Below are 25,322 nucleotides of genomic sequence, written 5' to 3'. Positions count from 1 at the left end.
CTGTGGTCTCCTCACCCCCCAAACTGTGGTCTCCTCACTCCCCAAACTGTGGTCTCCTCACCCCCCAAACTGTGGTCTCCTCACCCCCCAAACTGTGGTCTCCTCACCCCCCAAACTGTGATCTCCTCACCCCCCAAACTGTGATCTCCTCACCCCCCAAACTGTGGGTCTCCTCCCCCCCCCAAACTGTCTCCTCCCTGGGGTCAATGACTCCAACTCAGTGACCCTTGCCCCTGAGGGCTCAAAGATCAAGGACTGTGTACTTGAGAGGGTGAGAGGCGTGTGGGGAGGGTTCGGGGTTGAGCACAGGTCAGGTGTCAAAGTTCGTTCCTTCCCTCTTTCCTTTGTGAATGGCAAGACAGAGACGGGAGTTCTGACTTTCTTCGGCAGGTCACCGGAGCTGGGGATGGCGTACGTACACCTCAGATACTTTGGCCGCACGATTCTGCAGTGCCCGGAGGACGATGAGTTTTGTGGTAAGTTCCTTGTGCAGGGTGTGAGTGTTGGGGGGGCGGAGGGGGCGTGGGGGTTAGAGGGGGAAGCCTGAGATGGAGACTGGCCCGGCAAAGCATGCTGATGGTGGGGATGGAAGATGCGATTTGGCGGGTGTGGAGAGACCGGGGCGATGAGATGTTTGATCGGGGCGTTTACCCCACTCCCCAACCCCCATCTCCCCAAACTCACTCTTTGCCCCCACCCCCCAATCCCTAAATGACCCTAACTCCCTAACGTTGACCTTAACTCCCTAACAATGACCCTAACTCACTAACGATGACCCTTCCTTTGCTAACAATGACCCTAACTCACTAACGATGACCCTAACAAACTAACGATGACCCTTCCCTCCCTAACAATGACCCTAACTCACTAACGATGACCCTTCCTTTGCTAACAATGACCCTAAGTCACTAACGATGACCCTAACTCCCTAACGATGACCCTAACTCCCTAACGATGACCCTAGCTCCCTAACGATGACCCTAACTCCCTAATGATGACCCTAACTCCCTAACGATGACCCTAGCTCCCTAACGATGACCCTAACTCCCTAACGATGACCCTAACTCCCTAACGATGACCCTAACTCCCTAACGGTGACCCCAGCTCCCTAACAATGACCCCAACTCCCTAACGATGACCCTAGCTCCCTAACGATGACCCTAACTCCGTAACGGTGACCCCAGCTCCCTAACGATGACCCCAACTCCCTAACGATTACCCTAACTCCCTAACGATGACCCTAACTCCCTAACGATGACCCTAGCTCCCTAACGATGACCCTAACTCCCTAACGATGACCCTAACTCCCTAACGATGACCCTAGCTCCCTAACGATGACCCTAACTCCCTAACGATGACCCTAACTCCCTAACGATGACCCTAACTCCCTAACGGTGACCCCAGCTCCCTAACGATGACCCCAACTCCCTAACGATGACCCTAGCTCCCTAACGATGACCCTAACTCCGTAACGGTGACCCCAGCTCCCTAACGATGACCCTAACTCCCTAACGATGACCCTAGCTCCCTAACGATGACCCTAACTCCGTAACGGTGACCCCAGCTCCCTAACGATGACCCTAACTCCCTAACGATGACCCTAACTCCCTAACGATGACCCTAACTCCCTAACGATGACCCTAACTCCCTAACGATGACCCTAACTCCCTAACGGTGACCCCAGCTCCCTAACGATGACCCCAACTCCCTAACGATGACCCCAGCTCCCTAACGATGATCCTAACTCCCTAACAATGACCCTAACTCCCTAACGATGACCCTAACTCTCTAACGTTGACCCTAACTCCCTAACGATGACCCTAACTCTCTAACGTTGACCCTAACTCCCTAACGATGACCCTAACTCCCTAACGATGACCCTAACTCCCTAACGGTGACCCCAGCTCCCTAACGATGACCCCAGCTCCCTAACGATGACCCTAACTCCCTAACGATGACCCTAACTCCCTAACGATGACCCTAACTCTCTAACGTTGACCCTAACTCCCTAACGATGACCCTAACTCCCTAACGATGACCCTAACTCCCTAACGGTGACCCCAACTCCCTAACGATGACCCCAGCTCCCTAAAGATAACCCGAACTCTCTAACGTTGACCCTAACTCCCTAACGATGACCCTAACTCCCTAACGATGACCCTAACCCCCTAACGATGACCCTAACGCCCTAATGATGACCCTTCCCTCCCTAAGGATGAACCTAATCCCGAGCAGTGACCGTATCCCCTCTCTGTCCCCTCCCTCCCCTCCGCCGTCACGACCCTTGACCCTCCTCCCTTCAGTCGCTGCTCTGCGGAAGCTGACCTGCCGACCTTGCCTCCCTGCAGTGGTCCGGCGATACGAGTCGGAGGTGATCATTGTCCCCGTGCTGCTCCTGGGGGCGTGCTGCCTCGTTGGGGCCTGCATCCTGTGGATGGTGTGCCGACGCAAGGCGGAGGACGGAAGCGATTCGCCGACAGGTAGGAACCGGAGCGGTGGGCACCATCACCTCCCTCAGTACTGCCCCTCCGACAGTGCGGCGCTCCCTCAGTACTGCCCCTCCGACAGTGCGGCGCTCCCTCAGTACTGCCCCTCCAACAGTGCGCCACTCCCTCAGTACTGCCCCTCCGACAGCGCGGCGCTCCCTCACTACTGCCCCTCCGACAGTGCGGCACTCCCTCAGTACTGCCCCTCCAACAGTGCGGCACTTCCTCAGTACTGCCCCTCCGACAGTGCACCGCTCCCTCAGTACTGCCCTTCCGACAGTGCGGCACTCCCTCAGTACTGCCCCTCCGACAGTGCGGCACTCCCTCACTACTGCCCCTCCGACAGTGCGGCACTCCCTCAGTACTGCCCTTCCGACAGTGCGGCACTTCCTCAGTACTGCCCCTTCGACAGTGCGGCGCTCCCTCAGTACTACCCCTCCGACAGTGCGGCACTCCCTCAGTACTGCCCCTCCGACAGTGCGGCACTCCCTCAGTACTGCCCCTCCGACAGTGCGGCACTCCCTCAGTACTGCCCCTCCGACAGTGCGGCACTCCTTCAGTACTGCCCCTCCGACAGTGCGGCACTCCCTCAGTACTGCCCCTCCGACAGTTCTTATGTTCTAAGGGGGGGAGGATGAGGATGGGGGCACTAACTGCCGTCATGTTTGACCAATGGGGCACCCTTGGTTTCCCAGGGCCCTCGGAGAGGGGATGGGCCGACCACTCGGCCTCCCGCCTGGACATCAAGCTGACCGACACTTCCGCAGACGAAGCCCTCAGCCAATGGCAGGTCCCCAGGGAGAGGATTCTGGGGGAGCTGAGGAAGATCGGCCAAGGCAGGTACGGCCACATCTACCAGGCCCGACTGGCGAGCGAGGAACCCAACAAGGAGAGGATCGTGGTTCTCAAGGAAATGCACGGTATGTCAACTCCCCGGCGTGGTAAGGGCCATTTACAGTTCCTGTGTAACAGGCTCGAGGGGCTGAATGGGCCTCCTCCTGTTCCTGTGTAACAAGCTCGAGGGGCTGAATGGGCCTCCTCCTGTTCCTGTGTAACAGACTCGAGGGGCTGACTGGGCCTCCTCCTGTTCCTGTGTAACAGGCTCGAGGGGCTGAATGGGCCTCCTCCTGTTCCTGTGTAACAGGCTCGAGGGACTGAATGGGCCTCCTCCTGTTCCTGTGTAACAGGCTCGAGGGACTGAATGGGCCTCCTCCTGTTCCTGTGTAACAGACTCGAGGGGCTGACTGGGCCTCCTCCTGTTCCTGTGTAACAGGCTCGAGGGGCTGAATGGGCCTCCTCCTGTTCCCGTGTAACAGGCTCGAGGGGCTGAATGGGCCTCCTCCTGTTCCTGTGTAACAGGCTCGAGGGGCTGAATGGGCCTCCTCCTGTTCCTGTGTAACAGGCTCGAGGGGCTGAATGGGCCTCCTCCTGTTCCTGTGTAACAGGCTCGAGGGGCTGAATGGGCCTCCTCCTGTTCCTGTGTAACAGGCTCGAGAGGCTCAATGGGCCTCCTCCTGTTCCTGTGTAACAGGCTCGAGGGGCTGAATGGGCCTCCTCCTGTTCCTGTGTAACAAGCTCGAAGGGCTGAATGGGCCTCCTCCTGTTCCTGTGTAACACGCTCGAGGGGCTGAATGGGCCTCCTCCTGTTCCTGTGTAACAGGCTCGAGGGGCTGAATGGGCCCTCCTCCTGTTCCTGTGTAACAGGCTCGAGGGGCTGAATGGACCTCCTCCTGTTCCTGTGTAACAGGCTCGAGGGGCTGAATGGACCTCCTCCTGTTCCTGTGTAACAGGCTCGAGGGGCTGAATGGGCCTCCTCCTGTTCCTGTGTAACAGGCTCGAGAGGCTCAATGGGCCTCCTCCTGTTCCTGTGTAACAGGCTCGAGGGGCTGAATGGGCCTCCTCCTGTTCCTGTGTAACAGGCTCGAGGGGCTGAATGGGCCTCCTCCTGTTCCTGTGTAACAGGCTCGAGAGGCTGAATGGGCCTCCTCCTGTTCCTGTGTAACAGGCTCGAGAGGCTCAATGGGCCTCCTCCTGTTCCTGTGTAACAGGCTCGAGGGGCTGAATGGGCCTCCTCCTGTTCCTGTGTAACAAGCTCGAAGGGCTGAATGGGCCTCCTCCTGTTCCAGTGTAACACGCTCGAGGGGCTGAATGGGCCTCCTCCTGTTCCTGTGTAACAGGCTCGAGGGGCTGAATGGGCCTCCTCCTGTTCCTGTGTAACAGGCTTGAGGGGCTGAATGGGCCTCCTCCTGTTCCTGTGTAACAGGCTTGAGGGGCTGAATGGGCCTCCTCCTGTTCCTGTGTAACAAGCTCGAGGGGCTGAATGGGCCTCCTCCTGTTCCTGTGTAACAGGCTCGAGGGGCTGAATGGGCCTCCTCCTGTTCCTGTGTAACAGGCTCGAGGGGCTGAATGGGCCTCCTCCTGTTCCTGTGTAACAGGCTCGAGGGGCTGAATGGGCCTCCTCCTGTTCCTGTGTAACAGGCTCGAGGGGCTGAATGGGCCTCCTCCTGTTCCTGTGTAACAGGCTCGAGGGGCTGAATGGGCCTCCTCCTGTTCCTGTGTAACACGCTCGAGGGGCTGAATGGGCCTCCTCCTGTTCCTGTGTAACAGGCTCGAGGGGCTGAATGGGCCTCCTCCTGTTCCTGTGTAACACGCTCGAGGGGCTGAATGGGCCTCCTCCTGTTCCTGTGTAACAGGCTCGAGGGGCTGAATGGGCCTCCTCCTGTTCCTGTGTAACAGGCTCGAGGGGCTGAATGGGCCTCCTCCTGTTCCTGTGTAACAGGCTCGAGGGGCTGAATGGGCCTCCTCCTGTTCCCGTGTAACAGGCTCGAGGGGCTGACTGGGCCTCCTCCTGTTCCTGTGGACCAGGCTCGAGGGGCTGACTGGGCCTTCTCCTGTTCCTGTGGACCAGGCTCGAGGGGCTGAATGGGCCTCCTCCTGTTCCTGTGTAACAGGCTCGAGGGGCTGAATGGGCCTCCTCCTGTTCCTGTGTAACAGGCTCGAGGGGCTGAATGGGCCTCCTCCTGTTCCTGTGTAACAGACTCGAGGGGCTGAATGGGCCTCCTCCTGTTCCTGTGTAACAGGCTCGAGGGGCTGAATGGGCCTCCTCCTGTTCCTGTGCAACAGGCTCGAGGGGCTGAATGGGCCTCCTCCTGTTCCTGTGTAACAGACTCGAGGGGCTGAATGGGCCTCCTCCTGTTCCTGTGTAACAGGCTCGAGGGGCTGAATGGGCCTCCTCCTGTTATTGTGTAAAAGGCTCGAGGGGCTGAATGGGCCTCCTCCTGTTCCTATGTAACAGACTCGAGGGGCTGAATGGACCTCCTCCTGTTCCTGTGTAACAGGCTCGAGGGGCTGAATGGGCCTCCTGTTCCTGTGTAACAGGCTCGAGGGGCTGAATGGGCCTCCTCCTGTTCCTGTGTAACAGGTTCGAGGGGCTGAATGGGCCTCCTCCTGTTCCTGTGTAACAGACTCGAGGGGCTGAATGGGCCTCCTCCTGTTCCTGTGTAACAGGCTCGAGGGGCTCAATGGGCCTCCTCCTGTTCCTGTGTAACAGGCTCGAGGGGCTCAATGGGCCTCCTCCTGTTCCTGTGTAACAGGCTCGAGGGGCTCAATGGGCCTCCTCCTGTTCCTGTGTAACAGGCTCGAGGGGCTCAATGGGCCTCCTCCTGTTCCTGTGTAACAGACTCGAGGGGCTGAATGGGCCTCCTCCTGTTCCTGTGTAACAGGCTCGAGGGGCTGAATGGGCCTCCTCCTGTTCCTGTGTAACAGGCTCGAGGGGCTGAATGGGCCTCCTCCTGTTCCTGTGTAACAGGCTCGAGGGGCTGAATGGGCCTCCTCCTGTTCCTGTGTAACAGACTCGAGGGGCTGAATGGGCCTCCTCCTGTTCCTGTGTAACAGACTCGAGGGACTGAATGGGCCTCCTCCTGTTCCTGTGTAACAGACTCGAGGGGCTGAATGGGCCTCCTCCTGTTCCTGTGTAACAGACTCGAGGGGCTGAATGGGCCTCCTCCTGTTCCTGTGTAACAGGCTCGAGGGGCTGAATGGGCCTCCTCCTGTTCCTGTGTAACAGGCTCGAGGGGCTGAATGGGCCTCCTCCTGTCCCTGTGTAACAGGCTCGAGGGGCTGAATGGGCCTCCTCCTGTTCCTGTGTAACAGGCTCGAGGGGCTCAATGGGCCTCCTCCTGTTCCTGTGTAACAGGCTCGAGGGGCTCAATGGGCCTCCTCCTGTTCCTGTGTAACAGGCTCGAGGGGCTCAATGGGCCTCCTCCTGTTCCTGTGTAACAGGCTCGAGGGGCTCAATGGGCCTCCTCCTGTTCCTGTGTAACAGGCTCGAGGGGCTCAATGGGCCTCCTCCTGTTCCTGTGTAACAGGCTCGAGGGGCTCAATGGGCCTCCTCCTGTTCCTGTGTAACAGGCTCGAGGGGCTGAATGGGCCTCTTCCTGTTCCTGTGTAACAGGCTCGAGGGGCTCAATGGGCCTCCTCCTGTTCCTGTGTAACAGGCTCGAGGGGCTGAATGGGCCTCCTCCTGTTCCCGTGTAACAGGCTCGAGGGACTGAATGGGCCTCCTCCTGTTCCTGTGTAACAGGCTCGAGGGGCTGAATGGGCCTCCTCCTGTTCCTGTGTAACAGGCTCGAGGGGCTGACTGGGCCTTCTCCTGTTCCTGTGGACCAGGCTCGAGGGGCTGACTGGGCCTCCTCCTGTTCCTGTGTAACAGGCTCGAGGGGCTGAATGGGCCTCCTCCTGTTCCTGTGCAACAGGCTCGAGGGGCTGAATGGGCCTCCTCCTGTTCCTGTGTAACAGGCTCGAGGGGCTGAATGGGCCTCCTCCTGTTCCTGTGTAACAGGCTCGAGGGGCTGAATGGGCCTCCTCCTGTTCCTGTGGACCAGGCCCGAGGGGCTGAATGGGCCTCCTCCTGTTCCTGTGGACCCGGCCCGAGGGGCTGAATGGGCCTCCTCCTGTTTCTGTGTAACAGGCTCGAGGGGCTGACTGGGCCTCCTCCTGTTCCTGTGTAACAGGCTCGAGGGGCTGAATGGGCCTCCTCCTGTTCCTGTGGACCAGGCCCGAGGGGCTGAATGGGCCTCCTCCTGTTCCTGTGGACCAGGCCCGAGGGGCTGAATGGGCCTCCTCCTGTTCCTGTGGACCAGGCTCGAGGGGCTGAATGGGCCTCCTGTTCCTGTGTAACAGGCTCGAGGGGCTGAATGGGCCTCCTCCTGTTCCTGTGCAAAGGGCTCGAGGGGCTGAATGGGCCTCCTCCTGTTCCTGTGTAACAGGCTCGAGGGGCTGAATGGGCCTCCTACTGTTCCTGTGTAACAGGCTCGAGGGGCTGAATGGGCCTCCTCCTGTTCCTGTGGACCAGGCCCGAGGGGCTGAATGGGCCTCCTCCTGTTCCTGTGGACCAGGCCCGAGGGGCTGAATGGGCCTCCTCCTGTTCCTGTGGACCAGGCCCGAGGGGCTGAATGGGCCTCCTCCTGTTCCTGTGGACCAGGCTCGAGGGGCTGAATGGGCCTCCTGTTCCTGTGTAACAGGCTCGAGGGGCTGAATGGGCCTCCTCCTGTTCCTGTGCAAAGGGCTCGAGGGGCTGAATGGGCCTCCTCCTGTTCCTGTGTAACAGGCTCGAGGGGCTGAATGGGCCTCCTACTGTTCCTGTGTAACAGGCTCGAGGGGCTGAATGGGCCTCCTCCTGTTCCTGTGGACCAGGCCCGAGGGGCTGAATGTGCCTCCTCCTGTTCCGGTGGACCAGGCCCGAGGGGCTGAATGGGCCTCCTCCTGTTCCTGTGGACCAGGCCCGAGGGGCTGAATGGGCCTCCTCCTGTTCCTGTGGACCAGGCCCGAGGGCCGAGGCCAATGACCTTTGCTGACCGTGACCTCTCCTGTTTTCAGAATCGACCGATCCCGGCAAGACGAAGGAATTCCTGGCTCGGATCAAGTTCCACGCTCTCCTGGGGAAGCACGAGAACGTGGTGGAATTTTTGGGCTGTTGCACTGACCGCTCACCCCTCTACCTGCTCATGGAGAGCATGAATCGGGGAAACCTCCTCAACTTCCTCTGGATGTGTCGCAAGGTCGAGAGGCTTTCATTTATATAGCGCCTTTCTTCACCACCGGACGTCTCCTTTGCAGTGTCCTTACTGTTGCTTTGTGGGAAATACGGCAGCCAACTTGCGCACAGCAAGAACACAGCCGCGTGATAATGACCCAGATTATCTGTCATTTGAGGGATAAATATTGGCCCCAGGACACCGGGGAGAACGCCCCCTGCTCCTCTTCCACATACTGGCCATGGTATCTTTTACATCCACCCGAGAGAGCAGACTGGGCCTCGGTTTAACGTCTCATCTGAAAGACGGCACCTCCGACAGTGCGGCACTCCCTCAGTACTGCCCCTCCGACAGTGCAGCGTTCCCTCAGTACTGCCCCTCCGACAGTGCGGCACTCCCTCAGTACTGCCCCTCCGACAGTGCAGCGTTCCCTCAGTACTGCCCCTCCGACACTGCGGCGCTCCCTCAGTACTGTCCCTCCGACAGTGCGGCGCTCCCTCAGTACTGTCCCTCCGACAGTGCGGCGCTCCCTCAGTACTGCCCCTCCGACAGTGCGGCACTCCCTCAGTACTGTCCCTCCGACAGTGCGGCGCTCCCTCAGTACTGCCCCTCCGACACTGCGGCGCTCCCTCAGTACTGTCCCTCCGACAGTGCGGCGCTCCCTCAGTACTGCCCCTCCGACAGTGCGGCGCTCCCACAGTACTGTCCCTCCAACAGTGCGGAGCTCCCTCAGTACTGCCCCTCCGACAGTGCGGAGCTCCCTCAGTACTGCCCCTCCGACAGTGCGGTGCTCCCTCAGCACTGCCCCTCCGACAGTGCGGCGCTCCCTCAGTACAGCCCCTCCGACAGTGCAGCACTCCCTCAGTACTGCCCCTCCGACAGTGCGGCACTCCCTCAGTACTGCCCCTCCGACAGTGCGGCACTCCCTCAGTACAGCCCCTCCGACAGTGCAGCACTCCCTCAGTACTGCCCCTCCGACAGTGCGGCGCTCCCTCAGTACAGCCCCTCCGACAGTGCAGCACTCCCTCAGTACTGCCCCTCCGACAGTGCGGCACTACCTCAGTACTGCCCCTCCGACAGTGCGGCGCTCCCTCAGTACTGCCCCTCCGACAGTGCGGCTCTCCCTCAGTACTGCCCCTCCGACAGTGCGGCGCTCCCTCAGTACTGCCCCTCCGACAGTGCGGCTCTCCCTCAGTACTGCCTCTCCGACAGTGCGGCACTCCCTCAGTACTGCCCCTCTGACAGTGCGGCGCTCCCTCAGTACTGCCCCTCCGACAACGCAGTGCGGCTCTCCCTCAGTACTGCCCCTCCGACAGTGCGGCACTCCCTCAGTACTGCCCCTCCGACAGTGCGGCGCTCCCTCAGTACTGCCCCTCCGACAGTGCGGCACTCCCTCAGTACTGCCCCTCCGACAGTGCGGCACTCCCTCAGTACTGCCCCTCCGACAGTGCAGCACTCCCCCAGTACTGCCCCTCCGACAGTGCGGTACTCCCTCAGTACTGCCCCTCCGACAGTGCGGCACTCCCTCAGTACTGCCCCTCCGACAGTACGGCGCTCCCTCAGTACTGCCCCTCCGACAGTACGGCGCTCCCTCAGTACTGCCCCTCCGACAGTGCGGCACTCCCTCAGTACTGCCCCTCCGACAGTACGGCGCTCCCTCAGTACTGCCCCGCCGACAGTGCGGCACTCCCTCAGTACTGCCCCTCCGACAGTACGGTACTCCCTCAGTACTGCACTGGGAGTGTCAGCCTAGAGTTTGGTGCTCAGCTCCCTGGAGTGGGTCTTGAACCCACAACCTTCTGACTATGAGGCGAGGGGACGGCCCACTGAACCACGGCTGTTTGGGTAGCACATGGGAGGGTAACGACTCTGGGAGTGTGAGGGTCAGGAGAGGGGCGGAGGGAGGGAGACCGATAGGAGTTCGCTGGAGCCGATATCGGAGTGTTACTCACGAGACTGGAGAAGGAGTTTGAGGTGGATTACCCGGGTTACGAGAGACTGGGGTATGGCGGGCTTGATTTTGCGAGAGTCCAATCCCTCCTTGTCCCTTTTCCTTCCCCCTCCCAGGATGTCATGAAGATGGCTGAGGCTCCGTACGATCTGACAGAACGCCAAGTCTATAATGTGGCTCTACAGGTGACCTGTGGCCTGGTGAGTACATTTCTCGAAAGCACCTCCTGTTCCTGTGTAACAGGCTCGAGGGGCTGAATGGGCCTCCTCCGGTTCCTGTGTAACAGACTCGAGGGGCTGAATGGGCCTCCTCCTGTTCCTGTCTAACAGACTCGAGGGGCTGAATGGACCTCCTCCTGTTCCTGTCTAACAGGCTCGAGGGGCTGAATTGGCCTCCTCCTGTTCCTGTGTAACAGGTTCGAGGGGCTGAATGGGCCTCCTGTTCCAGTGTAACAGGCTCGAGGGGATGAATGGGCCTCCTACTGTTCCTGTGTAACAGGCTCGAGGGGCTGAATGGGCCTCCTGTTCCTGTGTAACAAGCTCGAGGGGCTGAATGGGCCTCCTCCTGTTCCTGTGTAACAGGCTCGAGGGGCTGAATGGGCCTCCTCCTATTCCTGGATAACAGGCCCGAGGGGCTGAATGGGCCTCCTCCTGTTCCTGTGTAACAGGCCCGAGGGGCTGAATTGGCCTCCTCCTTTTCCTGTGTAACAGGTTCGAGGGGCTGAATGGGCCTCCTGTTCCTGTCTAACAGGCTCGAGGGGCTGAATGGGCCTCCTCCTGTTCCTGTGTAACAGGCCCGAGGGGCTGAATTGGCCTCCTCCTGTTCCTGTGTAACAGGTTCGAGGGATTGAATAGGCCTCCTGTTCCTGTGTAACAGGCCCGAGGGGCTGAATTGGCCTCCTCCTGTTCCTGTGTAATAGGTTCGAGGGGCTGAATGGGCCTCCTCCTGTTCCTGTGTAACAGGCCCGAGGGGCTGAATTGGCCTCCTCCTGTTCCTGTGTAACAGGTTCGAGGGGCTGAATGGGCCTCCTGTTCCTGTGTAACAGGCTCGAGGGGCTGAATGGGCCTCCTCCTGTTCCTGTGTAACAGGCCCGAGGGGCTGAATAGGCCTCCTCCTGTTCCTGTGTAACAGGTTCGAGGGGCTGAATGGGCCTCCTGTTCCAGTGTAACAGGCTCGAGGGGATGAATGGGCCTCCTCCTGTTGCTGTGTAACAGGCTCGAGGGGCTGAATGGGCCTCCTGTTCCTGTGTAACAAGCTCGAGGGGCTGAATGGGCCTCCTCCTGTTCCTGTGTAACAGGCTCGAGGGGCTGAATGGGCCTCCTCCTATTCCTGTATAACAGGCCCGAGGGGCTGAATGGGCCTCCTCCTGTTCCTGTGTAACAGGCCCGAGGGGCTGAATTGGCCTCCTCCTTTTCCTGTGTAACAGGTTCGAGGGGCAGAATGGGCCTCCTATTCCTGTCTAACAGGCTCGAGGGGCTGAATGGGCCTCCTCCTGTTCCTGTGTAACAGGCTCGAGGGGCTGAATGGGCCTCCTCCTTTTCCTGTGTAACAGGCCCGAGGGGCTGAATTGGCCTCCTCCTGTTCCTGTGTAACAGGTTCGAGGGGTTGAATAGGCCTCCTGTTCCTGTGTAACAGGCCCGAGGGGCTGAATTGGCCTCGTCCTGTTCCTGTGTAATAGGTTCGAGGGGCTGAATGGGCCTCCTCCTGTTCCTGTGTAACAGGCCCGAGGGGCTGAATTGGCCTCCTCCTGTTCCTGTGTAACAGGTTCGAGGGGCTGAATGGGCCTCCTCCTGTTCCTGTGTAACAGGCTCGAGGGGCTGAATGGGCCTCCTCCTGTTCCTGTGTAACAGGTTCGAGGGGCTGAATGGGCCTCCTGTTCCTGTGTAACAGGCTCGAGGGGCTGAATGGGCCTCCTCCTGTTCCTGTGTAACAGGCCCGAGGGGCTGAATGGGCCTCCTCCTGTTCCTGTGTAACAGGCTCGAGGGGCTGAATGGGCCTCCTCCTGTTCCTGTGTAATAGGTTCGAGGGGCTGAATGGGCCTCCTCCTTTTCCTGTGTAACAGGCTCGAGGGGCTGACTGGGTCTCCTGTTCCTGTGTAACAAGCTCGGGGGGCTGAATGGGCCTCCTGTTCCTGTGTAACAAGCTCGAGGGGCTGAATGGGCCTCCTGTTCCTGTGTAACAGGCTCCAGGGGCTGAATGGGTCTCCTGTTCCTGTGCAACAAGCTCGAGGGGCTGAATGGGCCTCCTGTTCCTGTGTAACAGGCTCCAGGGGCTGAATGGGTCTCCTGTTCCTGTGTAACAAGCTCGAGGGGCTGAATGGGCCTCCTGTTCCTGTATAACAGGCTCGAGGGGCTGAATGATCCTCCTCCTGTTCCTGTGTAACAGGCTCGAGGGGCTGAATGGGCCTCCTCCTGTTCCTGTGTAACAGGCTCGAGGGTCTGAATGGGCCTCCTCTTGTTCCTGTGTAACAAGCTCGAGGGGCTGAATGGGCCTCCTGTTCCTGTGTAACAAGCTCGAGGGGCTGAATGGGCCTCTTGTTCCTGTGTAACAGGCTCCAGGGGCTGACTGGGCCTCCTCCTGTTCCTGTGTAACAAGCTCGGGGGGCTGAATGGGCCTCCTGTTCCTGTGTAACAAGCTCGAGGGGCTGAATGGGCCTCCTGTTCCTGTGTAACAGGCTCAAGGGGCTGAATGGGCCTCCTCCTGTTCCCGTGTAACAGGCTCGAGGGGCTGAATGGGCCTCCTCCTGTTCCTGTGTAACAGGCTCGAGGGGCTGAATGGGCCTCCTCCTGTTCCTGTGTAACAGGCTCGAGGGGCTGAATGGGCCTCCTCCTGTTCCTGTGTAACAGGCTCGAGGGGCTGAATGGGCCTCCTCCTGTTCCTGTGTAACAGGCTCGAGGGGCTGAATGGGCCTCCTCCTGTTCCTGTGTAACAGGCTCAAGGGGCTGAATGGGCCTCCTCCTGTTGCTGTGCAACAGACTCGAGGGGCTGAATGGGCCTCCTCCTGTTCCTGTGTAACAGGCTCGAGGGGCTGAATGGGCCTCCTGTTCCTGTGTAACAGACTCGAGGGGCTGAATGGGCCTCCTCCTGTTCCTGTGTAACAGGCTCGAGGGGCTGAATGGGCCTCCTGTTCCTGTGTAACAGACTCGAGGGGCTGAATGGGCCTCCTCCTGTTCCTGTGTAACAGACTCGAGGGGCTGAATGGGCCTCCTCCTGTTGCTGTGCAACAGACTCGAGGGGCTGAATGGGCCTCCTCCTGTTCCTGTGTAACCGGCTCGAGGGGCTGAATGGGCCTCCTCCTGTTGCTGAGTAACAGGCTCGAGGGGCTGAATGGGCCTCCTCCTGTTCCTGTGTAACAGGCTCGAGGGGCTGAATGGGCCTCCTGTTCCTGTGTAACAGGCTCGAGGGGCTGAATGGGCCTCCTCCTGTTGCTGTGCAACAGACTCGAGGGGCTGAATGGGCCTCCTCCTGTTCCTGTGTAACCGGCTCGAGGGGCTGAATGGGCCTCCTGTTCCTGTGTAACAGGCTCGAGGGGCTGAATGGGCCTCCTGTTCCTGTGTAACAGGCTCGAGGGGCTGAATGGGCCTCCTCCTGTTGCTGTGCAACAGACTCGAGGGGCTGAATGGGCCTCCTCCTGTTGCTGTGTAACCGGCTCGAGGGGCTGAATGGGCCTCCTCCTGTTGCTGAGTAACAGGCTCGAGGGGCTGAATGGGCCTCCTCCTGTTCCTGTGTAACAGGCTCGAGGGACTGAATGGGCCTCCTCCTGTTCCTGTGTAACAGGCTCGAGGGACTGAATGGGCTTCCTCCTGTTCCTGTGTAACAGACTCGAGGGACTGAATGGGCCTCCTCCTGTTCCTGTGTAACAGGCTCGAGGGACTGAATGGGCTTCCTCCTGTTCCTGTGTAACAGACTCGAGGGACTGAATGGGCTTCCTCCTGTTCCTGTGTAACAGGCTCGAGGGGCTGAATGGGTCTCCTCCTGTTCCTGTGTAAAAGGCTCGAGGGGCTGAATGGGCCTCCTCCTGTTCCTGTGTAGCAGACTCGAGGGGCTGAATGGGCCTCCTCCTGTTCCTGTGTAACAGGCTCGAGGGGCTGAATGGGCCTCCTCCTGTTCCTGTGTAACAGGCTCGAGGGGCTGAATGGGCCTCCTCCTGTTCCTGTGTAACAGGCTCGAGGGGCTGAATGGGCCTCCTCCTGTTCCTGTGTAACAGGCTCGAGGGGCTGAATGGGCCTCCTCCTGTTCCTGTGTAACAGGCTCGAGGGGCTGAATGGGCTTCCTCCTGTTCCTGTGTAACAGACTCGAGGGACTGAATGGGCCTCCTCCTGTTCCTGTGTAACAGGCTCGAGGGACTGAATGGGCTTCCTCCTGTTCCTGTGTAACAGGCTCGAGGGGCTGAATGGGTCTCCTCCTGTTCCTGTGTAAAAGGCTCGAGGGGCTGAATGGGCCTCCTCCTGTTCCTGTGTAACAGGCTCGAGGGGCTGAATGGGCCTCCTGTTCCTGTGTAACAGGCTCGAGGGGCTGAATGGGCCTCCTCCTGTTCCCGTGTAACAGGCTCGAGGGGCTGAATGGGCCTCCTCCTGTTCCTGTGTAACAGGCTCGAGGGGCTGAATGGGCCTCCTCCTGTTCCCGTGTAACAGGCTCGAGGGGCTGAATGGGCCTCCTCCTGTTCCTGTGTAACAGGCTCGAGGGGCTGAATGGGCTTCCTCCTGTTCCTGTGTAACAGACTCGAGGGACTGAATGGGCCTCCTCCTGTTCCTGTGTAACAGGCTCGAGGGACTGAATGGGCTTCCTCCTGTTCCTGTGTAACAGGCTCGAGGGGCTGAATGGGTCTCCTCCTGTTCCTGTGTAAAAGGCTCGAGGGGCTGAATGGGCCTCCTCCTGTTCCTGTGTAACAGGCTCGAGGGGCTGAATGGGCCTCCTGTTCCTGTGTAACAGGCTCGAGGGGCTGAATGGGCCTCCTCCTGTTCCCGTGTAACAGGCTCGAGGGGCTGAATGGGCCTCCTCCTGTTCCTGTGTAACAGGCTCGAGGGGCTGAATGGGCCTCCTCCTGTTCCCGTGTAACAGGCTCGAGGGGCTGAATGGGCCTCCTCCTGTTCCTGTGTAACAGGCTCGAGGGGCTGAATGGGCCTCCTCCTGTTCTGATGATTCTACCTCTAGTTGACACACACCGTTTTCTCTCGTCTGCCAGGACTTTTTGCACCAGAAGGGACTGATACACGGGGACATAGCAGCTCGGAACGTTCTACTCCAGGACGACTTCACGGTGAAGCTCAGCGGACTGCAAATTCCCTTTGACATTCAGCGATCGGGTGTCATTAAACCCCACACCTCCGTTCCTCTGAAATGGCAGTCTCCAGAGAGGCTAATGAAGAAACCTTTCACCCCTAAAACTGACGTGTAAGTAATTATTTCCCAGCAGTCATCATCGTAGGCAGTCCCTCGGAATCGAGGAAGACTTGCCTCCACTCTAACAGTGAGTTCTCAGGTGGCTGAACCGTCCAATACGGGAGCCACGGTCCCTTTCACAGGTGGGACAGACAGTGGTTGAGGGAAGGGGAGGGTGGGACTGGTTTGCCGCACGCTCCTTCCACTGCCTGCGCTTGGTCTCTGCACGCTCTCGGCGACGAGACTCGAGGTGCTCAGCGCCCTCCCGGATGCACTTCCTCCACTTAGGGCGGACTGGTCTTTGGGCCAGGGACTCCCAGGTGTCGGTGGGGATGTTGCACTTTATCAGGGAGGGTGTCCCTTGTAACGTTTCCTCTGCCCACCTGGGGCTCGCTTGCCGTCAAGGAGTTCCGAGTAGAGCGCTTGCTTTGGGAGTCTCGTGTCGGGGCATGCGGACAATGTTCCAATACATCCCTGGCTGGCCTCCTACATTCTTCCCGACGTAAACTGAAGGCGATCCAAAACTCGGCTGCCCCCCGTGTCCTAACTCTCACCGAGTCCCGCTCACCCATCACCCCCTGTGCTCACTGCCCTCCGTGTCCTAACTCACACCCAGTCCCACTCACCCATCACCCCCTGTGCTCACTGCCCTCCGTGTCCTAACTCACACCCAGTCCCACTCACCCATCACCCCCTGTGCTCACTGCCCCGTGTCCTAACTCACACCGAGTCCCACTCACCCATCACCCCCTGTGCTCACTGCCCTCCGTGTCCTAACTCACACCCAGTCCCACTCACCCATCACCCCCTGTGCTCACTGCCCCGTGTCCTAACTCACACCCAGTCCCACTCACCCATCACCCCCTGTGCTCACTGCCCTCCGTGTCCTAACTCACACCCAGTCCCACTCACCCATCACCCCCTATGCTCACTGACCCCGTGTCCTAACTCACACCCAGTCCCACTCACCCATCACCCTCTGTGCTCACTGCCCCGTGTCCTAACTCACACCCAGTCCCACTCACCCATCACCCCCTGTGCTCACTGCCCCGTGTCCTAACTCTCACCGAGTCCCGCTCATCCATCACCCCCTGTGCTCACTGCCCCATGTCCTAACTCACACCGAGTCCCGCTCACCCATCACCCCCTGTGCTCACTGACCCCGTGTCCTAACTCGCACCGAGTCCCACTCACCCATCACCCACTGTGCTCACTGCCCCGTGTCCTAACTCGCACCGAGTCCCACTCACCCATCACCCCCTGTGCTCACTGCCCCGTGTCCTAACTCGCACCGAGTCCCGCTCACCCATCACCCCCTGTGCTCACTGCCCCCGTGTCCTAACTCACACCCAGTCCCACTCACCCATCACCCTCTGTGCTCGCTGCCCCCGTGTCCTAACTCACACCCAGTCCCACTCACACATCACCCCCTGTGCTCACTGCCCCATGTCCTAACTCACACCGAGTCCCGCTCACCCATCACCCCCTGTGCTCACTGACCCCATGTCCTAACTCACACCGAGTCCCGCTCACCCATCACCCCCTGTGCTCACTGCCCCGTGTCCTAACTCGCACCGAGTCCCACTCACCCATCACCCCCGTGCTCACTGCCCCGTGTCCTAACTCGCACCGAGTCCCGCTCACCCATCACCCACTGTGCCCCGTGTCCTAACTCACACCAAGTCCCGCTCACCCATCACCCCCTGTGCTCACTGCCCCCGTGTCCTAACTCACACCCAGTCCCACTCAGCCATCACCCTCTGTGCTCGCTGACCTACATTGGCTCCCGGTTAAACAACGCCTCGATTTCAAAATTCTCATCCTTTTTTACAAATCCCTCCATGGCCCCTCACCCCCTCCCTATCTCTGTAAACTCCTCCAGCCCCTACACCCGTCCCTATCTCTGTAACCTCCTCCAGCCCCTACACCCCTCCCTATCTCTGTAACCTCCTCCAGTCCCTACACCCCTCCCTATCTCTGTAACCTCCTCCAGCCCCTACACCCCTCCCGATCTCTGTAACCTCCTCCAGCCCCTACACCCTTCCCTATCTCTGTAACACCCTCCAGCCCCTACACCCCTCCCTATCTCTGTAACCCCCTCCAGCCCCACAACCCCCCGAGATGTCTGCACTCCTCTAATTCTGCCCTCCTGACCATCCCTGATGATAATCGCTCCACCATCGGTGGCCGTGCCTTCTGTTGCCTGGGCCCCAAGCTCTGGAACTCCCTCCCTGAACCTCTCCGCCTCTCGACCTCTCTCTCTCCTCCTTCAAGACGCTCCTTAAAACCGAACTCTTTGACCCAGCTTTTGGTCACCTGCCCTAAATTCTCCTTCTGTGGCTCGGTGTCAAATTTCTTTTTTGCATAACACTCCTGTGAAGTGCCTTGTGATATTTCAGTATGTTTAAAGCGGTGTATAAATACCAGTTGTTGCTGTGGTTCGAGGGTGTGGGGCTGGGTGGGGTCAAGGAACAATGGGACCTCGGAGTATAAATACACAAATCGTTAAAAGTTGTGACACAGGTGAGCAAGGCCATAAAAATAGCAAACCAAGAACTCGGGTTTATTTCTGGAGGTACAGAATTGAAAAGAAGGGAAGTTATGCAAAATCTGTCTCAAACCTTGGTTAGACCACACTTGGAGCACTGTGCACAGTTCTGGTCTCCATATACCTGGGTTAGACCACACTTGGAGCACTGTGCACAGTTCTGGTCTCCATATACCTGGGTTAGACCACACTTGGAGCACCGTGCACAGTTCTGGTCTCCATATACCTGGGTTAGACCACACTTGGAGCACTGTGCACAGTTCTGGTCTCCATATACCCGGGTTAGACCACACTTGGAGCACTGTGCACAGTTCTGGTCTCCATATACCTTGGTTAGACCACACTTGGAGCACTGTGCACAGTTCTGGTCTCCATATACCTGGGTTAGACCACACTTGGAGCACCGTGCACAGTTCTGGTCTCCATATACCTGGGTTAGACCACACTTGGAGCACTGTGCACAGTCCTGGTCTCCATATACCTGGGTGAGACCACACTTGGAGCACTGTGCACAGTTCTGGTCTCCATATACCTGGGTTAGACCACACTTGGAGCACTGTGCACAGTTCTGGTCTCCATATACCTGGGTTAGACCACACTTGGAGCACTGTGCACAGTTCTGGTCTCCATATACCTGGGTTAGACCACACTTGGAGCACTGTGCACAGTTCTGGTCTCCATATACCTGGGTTAGACCACACTTGGAGCACCGTGCACAGTTCTGATCTCCGTATACCTGGGTTAGACCACACTTGGAGCACTGTGCACAGTCCTGGTCTCCATATACCTGGGTTAGACCACACTTGGAGCACCGTGCACAGTTCTGGTCTCCATATACCTGGGTTAGACCACACTTGGAGCACCGTGCACAGTTCTGGTCTCCATATACCTGGGTTAGACCACACTTGGAGCACCGTGCACAGTTCTGGTCTCCATATACCTGGGTTAGACCACACTGGGAGCACCGTGCACAGTTCTGGTCTCCATATACCTGGGTTAGACCACACTTGGAGCACTGTGCACAGTTCTGGTCTCCGTATACCTGGGTGAGACCACACTTGGAGCACTGTGCACAGTTCTGGTCTCCGTATACCTGGGTGAGACCACACTTGGAGCACTGTGCACAGTTCTGGTCTCCATATACCTTGGTTAGACCACACTAGGAGCACCGTGCACAGTTCTGGTCTCCATATACCTGGGTTAGACCACACTTGGAGCACTGTGCACAGTTCTGGTCTCCATATACCTGGGTTAGACCACACTGGGAGCACCGTGCACAGTTCTGGTCTCCATATACCTGGGTTAGGCCACACTTGGAGCACTGCACAGTTCTGGTCACCATATACCTGGGTTAGACCACACTTGGAGCACTGTGCACAGTTCTGGTCTCCATATACCTGGGTTAGACCACACTTTTAGACTGTGCACAGTTCTGATCTCCGTATACCTTGGTAAGACCACACCTGGAGCACTGTACACATTTCTGATCTCCGTATACCTGGGTTAGATCACACTTGGAGCACTGTGCACCGTTCTGGTCTCCATATACCTCGGTTAGACCACACTTGGAGCACCGTGCACAGTTCTGGTCTCCATATACCTCGGTTAGACCACATTTGGAGCACCGTGCACAGTTCTGGTCTCCATATACCTGGGTTAGACCACACTGGGAGCACCGTGCACAGTTCTGGTCTCCATATACCTGGGTTAGACCACACTTGGAGCACTGTGCACAGTTCTGGTCTCCGTATACCTGGGTGAGACCACACTTGGAGCACTGTGCACAGTTCTGGTCTCCATATACCTCGGTTAGACCACACTAGGAGCACCGTGCACAGTTCTGGTCTCCATATACCTTGGTTAGACCACACTAGGAGCACCGTGCACAGTTCTGGTCTCCATATACCTGGGTTAGACCACACTTGGAGCACTGTGCACAGTTCTGGTCTCCTTATACCTGGGTGAGACCACACTTGGAGCACTGTGCACAGTTCTGGTCTCCATATACCCGGGTTAGACCACACTTGGAGCACTGTGCACAGTTCTGGTCTCCATATACCTTGGTTAGACCACACTAGGAGCACCGTGCACAGTTCTGGTCTCCATATACCTGGATTAGACCACACTTTTAGACTGTGCACAGTTCTGATCTCCGTATACCTTGGTAAGACCACACCTGGAGCACTGTACACAGTTCTGATCTCCGTATACCTGGGTTAGACCACACTTGGAGCACTGTACACAGTTCTGGTCTCCATATACCTTGGTTAGACCACACTTGGAGCACTGTGCACAGTTCTGGTCTCCATATACCTGGGTTAGATCACACTTGGAGCACTGTGCACCGTTCTGGTCTCCATATACCTTGGTTAGACCACACTTGGAGCACCGTGCACAATTCTGGTCTCCATATACCTCGGTTAGACCACACTTGGAGCACTGTGCACAGTTCTGGTCGCCATATATCTCGGTTAGACCACACTTGGAGCACTGTGCACAGTTCTGGTCGCCATATACCTCGGTTAGACCACACTTGGAGCACCGTGCACAGTTCTGGTCTCCATTACCTGGATTAGACCACACCTGGAGCACCGTGTACAGTTCTAGTCACCATATACCTGGGTTAGACCACACCTGGAGCACCGTGCACAGTTCTGGTCTCCATATACCTGGGTTAGACCACACCTGGAGCACCGTGTACAGTTCTGGTCTCCATATACCTGGGTTAGACCACACCTGGAGCACCGTGTACAGTTCTGGTCTCCATATACCTGGGTTAGACCACACTGGGAGCACTGTGCACAGTTCTGGTCTCCATATACCTGGGTTAGACCACACTGGGAGCACTGTACACAGTTCTGGTCACCATATACCTGGGTTAGATCACACTTGGAGCACTGTGCACCGTTCTGGTCTCCATATACCTGGGTTAGACCACACGTGGAGCACTGTGCACAGTTCTGGTCACCATATTCCTGGGTTAGACCACACGTGGAGCACTGTGCACAGTTCTGGTCACCATATACCTGGGTTAGATCACACTTGGAGCACTGTGCACAGTTCTGGTCTCCATATACCTTGGTTAGACCACACTAGGAGCACCGTGCACAGTTCTGGTCTCCATATACCTGGGTTAGACCACACTTGGAGCACTGTGCACAGTTCTGGTCTCCTTATACCTGGGTGAGACCACACTTGGAGCACTGTGCACAGTTCTGGTCTCCATATACCCGGGTTAGACCACACTTGGAGCACTGTGCACAGTTCTGGTCTCCATATACCTTGGTTAGACCACACTAGGAGCACCGTGCACAGTTCTGGTCTCCATATACCTGGATTAGACCACACTTTTAGACTGTGCACAGTTCTGATCTCCGTATACCTTGGTAAGACCACACCTGGAGCACTGTACACAGTTCTGATCTCCGTATACCTGGGTTAGACCACACTTGGAGCACTGTACACAGTTATGGTCTCCATATACCTTGGTTAGACCACACTTGGAGCACTGTGCACAGTTCTGGTCTCCATATACCTGGGTTAGATCACACTTGGAGCACTGTGCACCGTTCTGGTCTCCATATACCTTGGTTAGACCACACTTGGAGCACCGTGCACAATTCTGGTCTCCATATACCTCGGTTAGACCACACTTGGAGCACTGTGCACAGTTCTGGTCGCCATATATCTCGGTTAGACCACACTTGGAGCACTGTGCACAGTTCTGGTCGCCATATACCTCGGTTAGACCACACTTGGAGCACCGTGCACAGTTCTGGTCTCCATATACCTGGATTAGACCACACCTGGAGCACCGTGTACAGTTCTAGTCACCATATACCTGGGTTAGACCACACCTGGAGCACCGTGCACAGTTCTGGTCTCCATATACCTGGGTTAGACCACACCTGGAGCACCGTGTACAGTTCTGGTCTCCATATACCTGGGTTAGACCACACCTGGAGCACCGTGTACAGTTCTGGTCTCCATATACCTGGGTTAGACCACACTGGGAGCACTGTGCACAGTTCTGGTCTCCATATACCTGGGTTAGACCACACTGGGAGCACTGTACACAGTTCTGGTCACCATATACCTGGGTTAGATCACACTTGGAGCACTGTGCACCGTTCTGGTCTCCATATACCTGGGTTAGACCACACGTGGAGCACTGTGCACAGTTCTGGTCACCATATTCCTGGGTTAGACCACACGTGGAGCACTGTGCACAGTTCTGGTCACCATATACCTGGGTTAGATCACACTTGGAGCACTGTGCACAGTTCTGGTCTCCATATACCTTGGTTAGACCACACTAGGAGCACCGTGCACAGTTCTGGTCACCATATACCTGGGTTAGACCACACTTGGAGCACCGTGCACAGTTCTGGTCTCCATATACCTGGGTTAGACCACACTTGGAGCACTGTGCACAGTTCTGGTCTCCATATACCTGGGTTAGACCACACTTGGAGCACTGTGCACAGTTCTGGTCACCATATTATAAAAGGGATATAGAGGCACTGGAGAGGGTGCGGAGAAGATTTACAAGGACAATCCCAGAAATGCGAGGGTCTACATATCAGGAAAGGATGAACGGGCTGGGTCCCTTTTCTCTTGAAATAAGTAAAGGCTGAGGGGTGACCTAATAGAGGTCTTTAAAATCATGAAAGGTTTTGATGGAGTGGACACAGAGAGAATGTTTCCACTTGTGGGGAAGACCATAACTAGAGGCCATCAATATAAGATCATCACCAGGAAACCCAATGGGGAATTCAGGAGAAACGTCATTACCCAGAGAGGGGTGAGAATGTGGAACTCACTGCCACAGGGAGCATTTGAGGTGAATAGTATCGATGCATTTAAGGGGAGGCTGGACACGCCAATGGGGGAGAAGGGAATAGAGGGTTATGCCGATAGATTTCGATGAGGAAAGACAGGAGGGGGCTCGAGTGGAGCAGAAACGCCAGCATGGACTGGTTGGGCCGAATGGCCTGTTTCTGTGCCGTATATGTGGATAAATGTGAGGTTATCCGTTTTGTTGGCAAAAACAGGAAGGCAGAATATTATCTGAATGGCGGCAGATTAGGAAAAGGGGAGGTGCAACGAGACCTGGGTGTCATGGTTCATCAGTCATTGAAAGTTGGCATACAGGTACAGCAGGCGGTGAAGAAGGCAAATGGTATGTTGGCCTTCATAGCGAGGGGATTTGAGTATAGGAGCAGGGAGGTCTTACTGCAGTTGTACAGGGCCTTAGTGAGGCCTCACCTGGAATATTGTGTACAGTTTTGGTCTCCTAATCTGAGGAAGGACGTTCTTGCTATTGAGGGAGTGCAGCGAAGGTTCACCAGACTGATTCCAGGGATGGCAGGACTGACATATGAGGAGAGACTGGATCAACTGGGCCTTTATTCACTGGAGTTTAGAAGGATGAGAGGGGATCTCATAGAAACATATAAAATTCTGACGGGACTGGACAGGTTAGATGCAGGAAGAATGTTCCTGATGTTGGGGAAGTCCAGAACCAGGGGTCACAGTCTAAGGATAAGGGGTAGGCCATTTAGGACCGAGATGAGGAGAAACTTCTTCACTCAGAGAATTGTTAACCTGTGGAATTCCCGGCCACTTAGAGTTGTTGGGACCAGTTCATTGGATATATTCCAGAGGGAGTTAGATGTGGCCCTTACGGCTAAAGGGATCAAGGGGTATGGAGAGAAAGCAGGAAAGGGGTACTGAGGGAATGATCAGCCATGATCTTATTGAATGGTGGTGCAGGCTCGAAGGGCCGAATGGCCTACTTCTGCACCTATTTTCTATGTTTCTATATCCAATGTAATCTTTGCTTTCTCTGAATGGTCTTTGATTGAAAATGTTGACCAATGTCTTGTCGACTTTTGTAGGTGGTCCTTTGGAGTGCTGCTGTTCGAGATGATAACACTGGGTAAGGAAAGTTCGGCTCTATGAACATAAGAAATAGGAGCAGGAGTCGGCCATTCGGCCCCTCGAGCCTGCTCCGCCATTTAATACCATCATGGCTGATCCGATCATGGACTCAGCTCCACTTCCCTGCCCGCCCCCTTATCCCCTTATCGGTTAAGGAACTGTCTTAAATTTATTCAATGTCCCGGCTCCCACAGCTCTCTGAGGCAGCGAATTCCACAGATTTACAACCCTCTGAGAGAAGAAATTCCTCCTCATCTCAGTTTTAAATGGGCGGCCCCTTATTCTAAGACCATGCCCCCTAGTTCTAGTCTCCCCCATCAGTGGGAACATCCTCTCTGCATCCACCTTGTCGAGCCCCCCTCATAATCTGATACGTTTCGATAAGATCACCTCTCATTCTTCTGAATTCCAATGAGTAGAGGCCCAACCTCCTCAACCTTTCCTCATAAGTCAACCCCTCATCTCCATAGACATACACATAGAAAATGGCTTACCCCTTATCCTTAGAGCTTACCCCTTATCCAAGGTGGATGTCTCCAGAATCAACCGAGTGAACCTTCTCGGAACTGCCTCCAAAGCAAGTGTATCCTTTCGTAAATACGGAGAGCAGAACTGTGCACGCAGTACTCCAGGTGTGGCCTCACCAATACCCTGTGTAACTGGAGCAAGACTTCCCTGCTTTTATACTCCATCCCCTTTGCAATAAAGGCAATGGTGGTAAACAGTTAAAGAACTAACGGAAGGAGGAGGCCCCATGAATATCCCCGCGGATAATCCATCTTGGCCTCCTCCTGAAGTCCCCGCCACCTTCAGCCAGTCTTCAACCAATCCGACTCACTCCACGCGATATCAAGAAATGGCCGAGTCCGCGCTGGATGCTACAAAGGCTGTCGTTCCTGGCATGTGGGCGTCGCTGGCAAGGCCCAGCGTTTATCCGCCGTCTCTCACCGCCCCTTGAGAAGGTGGTGGTGAGCCGC

The 25,322-nt window shown here is 56.9% G+C and overlaps 1 protein-coding gene across 1 annotated transcript; it reads left to right on the top strand.

The window, feature by feature from the left end:
• Positions 1-406: 406 nt before the first annotated feature.
• On the top strand, positions 407-24,343 carry LOC139254074 (tyrosine-protein kinase STYK1-like; the record flags this gene model as incomplete). Its single annotated transcript, XM_070873620.1, has 7 exons — positions 407-476; positions 2,304-2,480; positions 3,182-3,406; positions 8,364-8,545; positions 10,589-10,672; positions 15,658-15,866; positions 24,303-24,343. Coding segments are annotated over exons 1-7 (988 nt in total), but the record flags the coding sequence as incomplete, so codon positions are not given.
• Positions 24,344-25,322: the final 979 nt, after the last annotated feature.

The sequence above is a fragment of the Pristiophorus japonicus genome, unplaced genomic scaffold (genome assembly GCF_044704955.1).
Source record: "Pristiophorus japonicus isolate sPriJap1 unplaced genomic scaffold, sPriJap1.hap1 HAP1_SCAFFOLD_530, whole genome shotgun sequence".
NCBI lineage: Eukaryota > Metazoa > Chordata > Chondrichthyes > Pristiophoridae > Pristiophorus > Pristiophorus japonicus.
The sequence above is the reverse complement of the archived record's forward strand: the minus strand, read 5'-3'. Positions and strand labels throughout refer to the sequence as shown.